Here is a 12,473-nt window from a genome sequence, read left to right as displayed (position 1 = left end):
TTGAACTATAGACTCTGACCTGTTGGCCACCTGCCATACCATTATGGCAGTACGGCCCAGTGGGTCCACGCACCCAACGTGACAGTACGCGCAGGCCATGGACCCCGCTGGTCAATCCAAGACCATGATGATGTCACAAGTGATGCGGGTGGATATGCTAGACCTTCGGTCTCGACAGGACCGACTGCCTTCACATCAGCCTATATCCTCCATCATCCAGAGTTATCTCAACAGTTTTCGTTGGAGGTGGACGCCTCCTCTGTTGGTGCTGGTGAACTCCTGTTCCAGAGAGGTTCCAAGGGCAAGACAATGGTATGTGGCTATTACTCTAAACTCTTCTCTTCAGCAGAACGCAACTACTCGATTGGGGATTGGGAGTTCCTGGCCATCAAATTGGCCCTGGAAGAGTGGAGACATCTACTAGAGGGCGCAGTTCATCTCATCTTGATATTCACTTACCACAAGAATATCACCTACCTCCAGACGGCCCAACGGCTGAACTACGTCAAGCCAGGTGGTCTCTGTTCTTTGCTCGGTTCCAGTTTGAGCTCCACTACCGTCTGGCCGACAAGAATGTGATGGCCGATGCCTTGACCAGGTCGTTCGATACAGAAGACACCATGGAGTCTCCATAATGTATTATTGACCAGTCTTGCATTGTCTCGGTCAACCCTCTGCAAGTTAGTGACATCCCTCCGGGGAGGACTTTCCTGCGCCTGGCAGAAAGAGGGAAAATCCTCCGCTGGGGACACAGCTCCAGACGGGCAGGTCACGCGGGTACCCGTAAAACCCGAGATTGACAGATTACCCGTCATTTCTGGTGGCCCACGCTGCCCAAAAACATCATGGACTTTGTTTCATCCTGCTCGGTGTGCGCAGCTAACAAGGTTGCTCACTCCAAACCTGCTGGCCTGCTCCAGCCGCTGCCTGTGCCTGATGCTCTCTGGCAGCATATAGCAATGGACTTTGTTACAGACCTGCCTCCCTCTGCGGGATGCAGTACGGTCTGGGTGGTGGTGGACTGATTTTCAAAGATGGCTCACTACGTTCCGCTGACCGGTCTACCTTCTGCTTCTTGACTGGCCGCCCTCTTCATCCAACACATTTTCCGCCTGCACGGCTTGCCTTGGCATATCGTGTCTGATCGAGGGTTTAGTTCAACTCAAAGTTCTGGAGACGCCTCTGTAAACTCCTCAATGTAAAGTTGGACTTTTCCTCAGCCTACCATCATCAGTCCAATAGTCAAGTCGAGAGGATCAATCAAATCATGGAGAACTACCTACGACACTTCATCTCCAAGCAGCATGATGACTGGGTGCAGCTTCTTCCTTGGGCCGAGTTCTCGTACAATAATCATTCAAGCGAGTCCACAAGAAATACACCGTTCTTCATAGTCTACGGCCAACACCCACAAATTCCTCTCCCGGTGCCAGATATGTCCGAAGTGCCCGCAGCGGAGTCTGTTTTTAGGGACTTCCTGCAGATCTGGCAGCACACCCAATCCTCCATTCTGCTGGCAGTGGACCGCATGAAACAAAAGGCAGACACAAGGAGAAGAGAACCTCCCCAGTTTTCTCCAGGTACCAAGGTCTGGCTGTCCTCCAGAAATATCCGGCTGAGGATGCCATCATACAAGTTTGCTCCCAGGTTCCTTGGACCCTTCGAGATCTTGCAAAAGATCAGCCCTGTCTCCTACAAGCTTTGGCTGCCTCCTACCCTCAAGATCCCCAACTCCTTCCATGTCTCGCTTCTGAAGCCTGTGGTCCTGAACCGCTTCTCCAAGATTCCAAGTCTTGCAGTGACTCCCAGCGGTTCATCAGATACATTTGAGGTGAAGGAGATTCTGGACACCAAGGGAGTGGGTGGAAGAACCTTTTATTTGGTGGATTGGAGGGGGTTTGGTCCTGAAGAGAGGTCCTGGGAGCCAGAGGAGAACCTCAATGCTCCTACCCTCCTGAAGAAGTTTCTCTCTCGCTCTGGCCCCAAGAGGGGGGTGTAAGAGGGAGAATACTGTAATGCCCATGGCCACAGGCCGCCAGGTTTACTTACCTCCTGACGGCAGCAGCCATGGATTAGTGAGCGCTGGTCCCCATCTCCTCCTCAGGAGATGCATGCGCTCACTTCCACTTCACTCTGCTCTGTCCTGTAGGGTGCGCACGGACGCTCGTGCCTGCTCTTAAAGGGCCAGCACACGCACCTGAATTAAAGACCAAATTAGCCCATGAGCACCCTGGACTATAAGAGGGGCCCGGCCCCTTCATGCATTGCCTGAGCATTGTTGTCGTTTACCTATGTTTGTCTCTGCAAATGGTCCCTTAGCGTTTCCTAGTTTTCCCAGTCCTGCTACCTGTATCCGGTGTCCCATGCTATCCAGAACCAAATGCCGTATAGAGTTGGAGTCGAGCTGCGCTAAGTATTAAGCCTGTCCTGTTACACCACGCCTGGTGTCTGCCTGCTGCAGAAGTCTCAGCTGAGTCTGTCTTGCTACTGTCCAAATCGGTATACCTGTGGCAACTTCGAACTATAGACTTTGACCTGTGTCCTGTTAGCCCACGCACCCAACGTGACAGTAACGATAATTTCATTTTTTTTTTAAAATAATGTATAGGGCAGGTGATTTCAATAAATATTGCAATATACTTTATTAACCAATTCAGCTTCTTTTTATTGTAAAATTGTTCCTGAACTGCTATTACATTATTTTTTAATTACATTTTGCACAGTGGAAATTGCAAGCAGTAAGATATATAATTTTATACGCTGCATTTGCTTTATGAGAGTCATTTATCTTTATTTTCAGATCCTCATCTGCTTAAAAGCAACCTGAGTCTTGATGGATCACAATTATGTTCTGGAATGGTCTACCCTTAACTAGCTAGGTCTACCCTTAACTAAGCTAGCTCAGTCCCCAAAGTCTGTCTAAAGTAAATAGAAGGCCAGGCGGAGGGGGATGCAGCTGAAGTTCTCTCTCTCTTTCAGATGAGACCGAGAGCAGAAATGAGGAGACATCGGATTAGCTTAGCATTCCGGGTATAGCACTAGCATCACACCAGTAAGAACTCAACAAGCATAGAGAGAGATGGGAAAAGACACTTTAGACAGTGTCACAATTTATGGCACTTCATTCCACATACATCTACAGTTGCATAATGAGTGTTTTGTTTGCTTTTTTAAGCAGCCTGTGATTGGCTGCAGAGGCCGCGGCAGCCTGTGATTGGCTGCAGCGGCCGCGGCAGCCTGTGATTGGCTGCAGCAGCGACATGGATTGAACGTCATCGCTTGAGGCCGGACAGGAGGAATGTAAGTATGAACATTTTATTTTTTTATTACATTAAAATTGTATTTTCCGCGCGCCGAGCATGGTACTGACACCCTGGACAGTACCATGCTTGGCGCACGGAAACAGAAACACGGAGTGCACACGGAAACTACACGGCCGCTAAAACGGGTTCACGGACCAGTCAAAAGCGGCCGTGAAAACGGTGACGTAAGTGTTCACGAGGCCTAAGGATTTGAAAGGAGATAACATTTTCTTAGCTTAGTTACAATCAAGTCTATGTGGATCCACTTTGACTTGTTTAAAACTAATCTTCGAAAATCGATAGGAGCGCGCAGGAGTGACTGTCAGCCGAGCCGTTGATGCAGCTCACTGATACTCGGCTCAGAACAGGTTCCTGCAGTTTCTAAGTACTGTGATACACGGATGCTGCAGAAGTTAAACTAAGAATTTTTTCTAATAAAAAAAGTAAATCACAAAAGTGATTTTAAAATCGGTAAAAAAAAAAGAAAAAGTTGATTTCAATATTAAACAAATTACCCCAAAAGATGCCCAAATATATTATATTCTCTAATTATGTTTAATGTTGATCAACTCCCAACACACATTAAAAACGATATCAGGGTAAGGCTATGTTCACACGGGGTCTTTTGCCGAGTTTTTTGACGCGGAAACCGCGTCGCAAAACTCGGCAGAAACGGCCCGAGAACGCCTCCCATTGATTTCAATGGGAGGCGTCGGCGTCTTTTTCCCGCGAGCAGTAAAACTGCCTCGCGGGAAAAAGAAGCGACATGCCCTATCTTCGGGCGCTTCCGCCTCCGACCTCCCATTGACTTCAATGGGAGGCAGGAGAAAGCGTGTTTTCTGCCCGCGGCGCTCAATGGCCGCGGGCGAAAAACGGCGCGATCATTGCTATTCACTCGGAGTATTTTGGGGGAGGAATATCTGCCTCAAAATTCCGTTTGGAGCTTTGAGGCAGATATTCCTCCCCCAAAATACTCCGTGTGAACATAGCCTTAGATGCAATATGGATATGCGCTATATGAATGTCAATTGCTTTCAATAGGTTAAACAGACTCAATGAATCATATCTAATAAATGAAAACACAAATTGTATATTCATCATTTAGACATACGGCAGCATATACTTTGGTGGCGTGTGGTATTTGTATTCTTATATGTAAACATGAATATATTTTTAGACTACGATGAAACTTTGCACTGTAAATTTCACTACATAGACATACGGAATGATCAATATGATAAAACAAGCTATTTGCAAACTAATGGATAGAATACAATACATCATAATAGACTAGCATGTGTGGAATACATTTGGCTCTGCCTCCTGTTGGCAGGACACTGCCTAGAAAAAATAAAAGGAACACATTCTTTCAAGCCAACTCACATTGACCAAATAGGGTTAGAATTCTTGGCTAACTAACAAATGACCCTTTCAGACATAGCACACAGTAAACAAGGGATACAGTCCAGTACCTCCTAGAGGCAGACAGAGATGAGCCAGCAAAGACAGTCATTGGCAGCAAGCACTGTGCCCTCCCTGTGCCTGCTTGATGGCCCACATAAACCCTCTGGCCTGTGAGAAAAGAACACAGCCAAGTGCAATAGACACTGTAGACTGAACTGGATATAGCCTATTGCCAATTTTGTATCAACTTCAGGAAGTCATGATGTGCTGCTACATGATCTAGGCCTTTGAAATTGCCTGAAATATATACAAGTGGTTACATATTAAAACTATAATGAGTCTACCAGGCAAATATTATATAAAACAAAATAGGAATACAAATAAAAAGGAGAATATAGTCTTAAATTTAATATATATCTTCTTCACGTATACAGTAAGAAATTGTACTAATCGATCGTTACGGAATACTCAAACTATTGATTGCTTTTTAGGTATAAAATGCATTTTAGTGCTCTTGGTAAGCTCATTCTGCACATTTCTTGAAGTGTGACATTTAACACACTCTGTGACATCACTTAGCCCGACAGTGGACCAATGAGATACATTTCCAGTTTGACTAGTAACATGTATAGTGAACTTAGAAAGGATTCATTGTAGACTAATTGTGCCACATAGTTGCAATAAGTAGGGGCATATTAATAGGACTTAATAAGGACACACGAAAGGTTATGTTTTCATCAAACGTAGTGTAAATCGACAGGCAGCAGAATCTGCTCAATTTCTTCAATTATTCAATTATGTGAGTGGCCTAATGGACCCTGTTGCCTGGGCGAATGCAAAGGATAGAACATATAGGAGCCAACTACAGTGTAAAATCTCATCTTATTTACCATACTTCAAGGCCTCAAGCACACAAAGTTGTATTGCGGCACATGGAGTCCTGTGTAACTATCCAAAACTCTGTCAAGTGCTGTACATACAGCGCTATTCTCTAGGGGAGAATATCTCCGGACACACGGCGTCAGATGAAACATGCCAACTTGTTTTTGTCGGGTTCGTACAGAAAAAATTTCCATATGCCTCCATATGAAATCGGAGACATTTGGGGGAACAGTAAAGGGCAATACAATTGTATAGGAGTCCTATTATGGTTTTACACAAATCAAAGGTTGTACGGAATTATATTACATGCATGAGGCCTAAATCATCACAGCTATCACTTGTGCTTTTGTACATGTCATACAAATTACTGGGCGTTGCGCAGTAGTAAGTTTTATTTCTTACAACCAGTAAGTCAAAGACTGTAGATGTATCTGAAATTGTCGATCAACATCAAATAATAAGCTGTAGATGCCCTACAGATGTATGATTAGGGCCCATTTACTCACAAAATAAAGATATTTGTACTTTTACCAGATTTCTTTTTGTTCAGTTCTGAAACCTCAAACACCTGCACATTGCCAAAATCAGGCAAATTGTTAATTGATGTTTGGCTCACAAGATATTCATGATTTTAACTGGTATCACATCTATTTATGGCGTTGCATACAAAAGGATATACAATTTGTAGTTTAAAAAACATTATTGAAGATTCTTACCTATAAGTTAGGCAAAGCACCAGCAAAAAAACCAAAGCCAACGAGATGGTAGCAACGATTACAGCCAACAGTATAACACCTTCCCTGCCCCGGCTTTCCTTAACACCCATAGTGGTCACCAAAGACTGGTTATGGTAAGAGAAGAGGATAGCAAAGCCATGGCCACGGTTAGTGGTTGTAATTAGCTCCAAAATCACCTCGATCATCTCAACAGGAGAACCAAAGGTCAGACGTTTATTTATCGGAGAAATGGTTCCACAAAAACGAGTAGAGTAAGTGACCAGGTCAGTGATATAGAGGACATCAAGCGGGCACATTTCTGGTACTGGAGGTGGTGTAGTGAAGAGGTCAGTTCCAACGCTTTTTGATGGTGCACCTTCACTAACCTGCTCGAAGGGAATGGTTGCCATTCGATCTGTGACTGCTGCTAGAAGATGCATTGGTTTGTGGATTTCTTGAGTCAGGCTTTCAAATTTCCTTGCAACTGCAGAAAGTGAGCTTGCCACTTGACTGAAAAGGTTTTGATCCATGACAGAATTCTTTAATTCTTTTATTGGTTTATTTCCTTTATCACTCTTGGACCAGGATTCTGTGGACACCTGGCTGCTGGAATCATTTTGAAACCCCTTTTTTTCTGCTGTCAACCCTATTTCCAGATCATTTGACAAATCATCATCTGTAAAAGTGGAGGTTCCATCTCTCTTGTACTCAGAGTGAGTGCTAAATTCGGAAAACAAGTAGCTGGTTGCAGCTTCATCATTGCCAGAGTTATCAAATATATCAAAATCCAGAGTTTCCAGCACAATAGTGGAACCTGCAGGAACCAAGATCTGCCAGAGACAGTGAGAGCCAGGGAGGTAGTTGTTGGGAAATCCTGGAGATAAAATAAGGTCTCTGCCTGAAGGGTTAAGTACAGCTCCACAATCATAATATACCTGTAATAAAATAGCGTAGAACACAAATTAAAATTTTCAGAAGTCACACATTATGCTTTATACAAACAAAACACACTTTTCGTGCCTAGATGGGCTGAGAAGTACACAAGTATATTTTACCTCGCTCTGTTCAATCTACCAGTATAGGTTACTGCCAAGAATACCCTATAAAACAATCTGCTTCAATGGTATCCTCTTAATGTCAGTTTTATCTTATGGTCATAGCAAATGACATAAAAATAATAAAATTGGATTTCCATTCGTCTCATTTTCCTATCTTTGGCTCTGTTTACTTTAGCCTCATAGCTTTTGTTTATAACAGAAGCAATGAGGTTGTGACAGATACGTTTGACTATTGGTTCCGCCAATTTTTCATAACAAAAATTGTGATGCAGAACGCGCTACTCTTGTAAAATTTACCGGAATGGCAGATGGAACACCAGACAGTAGCTTCCAATGCAAGTATGAAAAGAGCCTAATATAATGACAGAAAAAAAGGTTCTATGTTTGCACATGCAGAACATATTACGTAATAGAAACATGCTGGCCAGTTCTTAGCAGCACATTAAATAGGGAGATTTAGATCTGGCCAGGTCATTGAATTTCTTATTCATCTAATAAAAACTGAAGAACAAAAACATTTTAAACTGTTCTCGAAGACATCTGGTTATTATGTACAATATGGGGAACATCTTTAAAAAGATATACAGGTGGTTAACAAATTGGAAAACTGGCTCTACTACAGAGAAGTTCTGAAAGAATCCTAACATATTATCCTAGATAATACAGTTTCTACTTAGTTGTAATGAACCCAAACATACAATGTGCAAAAGCACAAAACATATATATATATGGTAATGTTAAATAGCTCTCTTTAGAACAATTCGACTATTTTAATGAAATATTGAGACAGATTAGTTTCTGCAGTCTAGAGTAAACGCTGCTCTTCCTTTAAATGGATTGTCAAAGAAGTAGAACAACCCTAAATCAGACTCACCTACCAATAAACTAATTACTGAGGCCTGGATAATAAAAAAGAACCACAATTAGAAAATATGGTATTTCAAGGTACAGTAAAACTGAATGTCTGTACTTTGTTTATCTCAATCACTACTCAGGAGTCACAGAAAGTTAATCCCGTCCACAGCGAGGCTGTTTGAGGAAGGACCGTGTGACTTCAATTAGAGCAAGGAGAAGCACAGAACTATAGCACAAAGCTATAAGAGGGTCAGGAACCAAAATAACAAAAAATGTCTTAAATTAAAAAGATCACATACATACAGGTTTTATCACATACATATTATTTATCAGTTCACATGGTATCTGGTGGGCAAAGGCCAATTCGTTTTAGAAATCGGTTGCCCCACTAATTAGACATTTACAGCATATACTATCGATATACAATACCATAAATGTGTATAGTAGCAGAACCCCAAGTGTTGAATAAGATACATTATACAATGATATAAAGATAGTGATAGTATATGCGAGATACTGTTATTCTAGTATCAGATGCATGTAAACTGGCCCAATTTTAGGGTTCGTTTTACAGCCCTTAACACCTGGACACAGTGATTCTACTGAACTGAACTTAGATCGCTATAAAACCCCTAAAAAGGGTTACACCACCTCAGCAAACTATCACCTATCCACAGGATAGATGAAAAGTATTTGATCGCTGGGAGTCCCACCATGAGACCCCCTCCGATCAAAAGAAAGGAGGGTCAGAGTCCCCTGGATGAACGGGGCGGCGGTCGCGCATGGGTGCTGCGTCTACATTCAATCTCTAAGTGACTGCCGGAGGGACTTATCCTCTGTATAAGTGATAAGTTGTTGTGGTGGGATAACCCTTTCAAACAGTTAGTAGCAAAACAAAGCACAAGCCAAAATAAAGACCAGGCCTGACCCATGAAATGAACATTATATAAAGTCTTATTCTTGAATAGGTGAAAATATATTTGTATGTTATCTAATTAAAAAAAAAAAAAAAGCAATTATTAAAAACTATCAGTTTGTAGGTTTTTGGTTTCCTTTTTATTTGTAAAAAAATAAAATTACATTTATTACTCCTAAAGCTATGTTCACACCTGCGTCTGTGTGTTCTGTTGATCTGCTGCATCAGAGGAGCAGAACAAGGGAACTGTTCCATTGCACAACGGACGCCGCCGACGGAACCCATTGACTTTAATAGGCTGCATCAGGGTGTCCTTGATTTTACTGGAGACCATAGCGCAGTAAATGTGGAATGTGAGATCAGGGGCAACCCCAGAGTCGGTATCCTGGAGCAGAGCACTAGTATAGGCTCTGCGCCGGAACTCTGAGGAAGCCACTGACATCAGTGCCCATATTTGAACAGTGATGTCAGGGGCTTGCCCAGAGCTGGAGTCCCTGAGCAGAGCCGCACTCTGCCTGGGATTCCAGCTCTACTCCTGACATCACTGTCCATATATGGGCATGGATGTCAGGAGCAACCCCAGAGCTGGAGTAACAGGGAGAAAGCGCTAGTAGGCTCTTCCTGGGACTCCAGCTGTGCTCCTGACATCATTGGGACTCCTGCTCTGGGGAAGCCCCTGACATCATTGTCGATGTATGGACAGCGATGTCAGAAGATTCCACAGAGTCACGGAGCAGAGCCTATACTAGCGCTCTGCATGGGAATCCGGATCTGGTGAAAACCCTGACCACACTGTCCATATATGGAAAGCGATGTCAGGGAATTCCACAGAGTCCCGGAGCAGAGCCTGTACTAGTAGCTCTGTGTCCCGCGGGCCGTGGGCTTGAGACCCCTGTACTAGAGCAATGGGAACATAAAGATAAGCATCCTTAATGTCTGAGGACAGGAACTCATCCACCTCCAAGCAAGCGACCACCGATCAGAGACTCCATGCGAAACCTTCGGATTTTCACATGTCGGTTGGGACGTTTTAGATCCAAAATAGGAGGAAGAGATCTGTCCTTTTTTGGTACTGTGAAAAGATTTGAATAAAACCCATTAAACAGTTCTGGAGTTGGCACTGGAACGATTACTCCTCGTTGGAGAAGGTTTTCAATGGCTTGACAGGAAAAAACGCCCGGGAGAACGAGAAGAAAACTCAAAATTGCAGCCTGTCGACACAACCTCCCGCACCCAGGTGTCTTTTATGTTTTTGAGCCATGTCTCCTGGAAAGAGAGCAGCTTCCCCCCCCCCCCCCCACCCAAGGGAGCAGCTCGGGTGAGGGCAAACTTTAAGGCTGTGGAAGGCCGCTGGACCAGAGCAGGTCCGGCGGGTCTATTGCGTGTTTGCCAGAAATTCCTAGACCGAAAGGAGAACCTCTGTGCCCGGAAGGGGTGGTATTTACGTGAGTTTTGCCTCTGAGGTGGAGTCGAGTTCTGAAATGAATGAAAGGTCTTCTGGATGAGGGAGCTGGGTGGTGCCTTTTACTATGTTGTGGCAGTAAAGCGCTCCTTCCTCCGGTAGCTTCAAAAATTTGTTGAACCAGGTCAAGCCTATAAAGGAGATCCTGGGGAAATGGAAGGGCAAAAACCAGCTTCCTCGAGGCACTGTCAGTATCCCAGTTGCTAGTCCAAATTGCTTTGCGGACAGCCACCGGATTAGCCATGGCCTTTGCCGACCATTGGGCAGCTTTTACACAGACGTCACAGACATATTTAGACATCTGCAGAAGCCGTGCAGCTAGCAGGGAGGCATGCCATTGAGTCCCCTGAATCAATTGAGTCTGTAATTGAGTAGCTAGTTCAATACTAGTCGAGCTAACCCAATATGCTGCAAAAGAGGATCTGATGGAAGCTGCAGCCACGCTGAAAGTGGTTGGTCAGGGTGTTTCCATGCATCAGAAAACAGCTTGTCAAATCCCTTGTGATCTGGAAAGACAAGCTGTGGCGATGCAATAATAACTTAGTAAGGATCTCTCTCACCGCCTGAATGAGGTCATTCACTGCAGGAGGAGTGAACTTGCTTCTGTTACACTCAAACTCTGAATTGGAGAGAGACACGCCCCCTGAAGAAGCTGGATCAGATATTTTTCTTGAATGAAAAGAATGAAGGACACCTGCAACATATTTGTTCAAAGATGAATCAGAGGAGGAATTATATCTCCTTGATTTCCTGGACCCATTGTGGGAAGCACTAGGAGAACTAGAACGAGTGCGATCAAGGGAAGAATGTCTGGGGACCTGAATGGGTTCTGAGGCATGAGAGGGGCCAGACATTTACAAAGTTAACTGCTGAGTAAGGCATTGTAAGGCATCCGCTGTGGCCTCAGAGAGACGGGCAAGATTATCAACTGCCTGGGTGAGGGAATTCGCCCATTGTGGGGGGTAACACGCTCACCAGCCGTAGGATCTGGGGAATCCTGCAGTGGTTTAGGCGGAGAGCACTGGATACAGACTGGTTTAGTCTGCCCAAATGGAAACTTTGTACTACACCTCGTACACGCAAAGTGCGTTACAATGGCGGGGGGGCATTTTGGGTCTTAGGAGCTTTGCTCTTTGAAGACCTATTATAAGCCTTTTACAAAAAAAAACTTATAGCCAGTGGCTATTCTACCAGACCCCCTAAGTGCTGTGTCCCCCGTGAAACAGAAAACATTGCAAGTGATGTATCACTTCTGCACACCAGCTCCCAGAGATCCTTCAGTGATGTTTACCACCGGTGAAAGAATGAAAAACGTGTGAGAAAAACAGAAACCCCTCGGGCCGAGCCTGCGATGGTTTGACAGGGTGGGCTTGTGACTTTGTTACCGCCCCGCAACCAATCAGAGCTAGATAAGAGTCGGTGGGAGGGATTGGCCAGCTTGCGGCCTAGCATAGACCCGAAGCCCTGGTAAACTTCAATCGTGGGTGTTGGATCAGGTGCCCGTCTGTCATCAGACAGCCGAGCCCTGGCTCTAGCCTGCACGGCATACCCGTGCAGGACTTAGACTGCGTCCTAGCCTAAGGCCCCTTAGTGACTGCCGTGAAAAGGCAATACGCCTAAGGGGTTGAAGGCAATACGTCACTAAGAGGTTAAAGTGAATGTGGTCAAATTGCGACTCGCAAGTTGCCACGACCGCTACAAAACAGTCGCAACAAACAAAGCAACCAAGCAGTCAAGGCGGTAGAGCGATCTTTGGCAGCACAATTGTGTCGCGCCCAAAGCCGCTGTGTAGCCCTAGCCTAAGCCATGGCACCTCAGCTGCCAGCCAGCCGAAAATAAGAAAGGGATTAGAAGAACACCTGTGTTCTCTGCAAGAAT

The 12,473-nt window shown here is 44.6% G+C and overlaps 1 protein-coding gene across 1 annotated transcript in view; it reads right to left on the bottom strand.

Annotated features, from left to right (window-relative positions):
- The window catches only part of LOC142657579 (uncharacterized), an 80,298-nt gene that overhangs the window by 21,233 nt on the left and 46,592 nt on the right, over window positions 1–12,473 (bottom strand). The window contains exon 2 of the mRNA XM_075832693.1: window positions 6,305–7,239. Coding sequence (XP_075688808.1) covers window positions 6,305–7,239 — 935 coding nt within the window. The remainder of the gene's footprint in view (window positions 1–6,304; window positions 7,240–12,473) is intronic.

Source organism: Rhinoderma darwinii, chromosome 1 (genome assembly GCF_050947455.1).
Source record: "Rhinoderma darwinii isolate aRhiDar2 chromosome 1, aRhiDar2.hap1, whole genome shotgun sequence".
NCBI lineage: Eukaryota > Metazoa > Chordata > Amphibia > Anura > Rhinodermatidae > Rhinoderma > Rhinoderma darwinii.
This window is presented reverse-complemented; position numbering and strand designations above follow the sequence as displayed.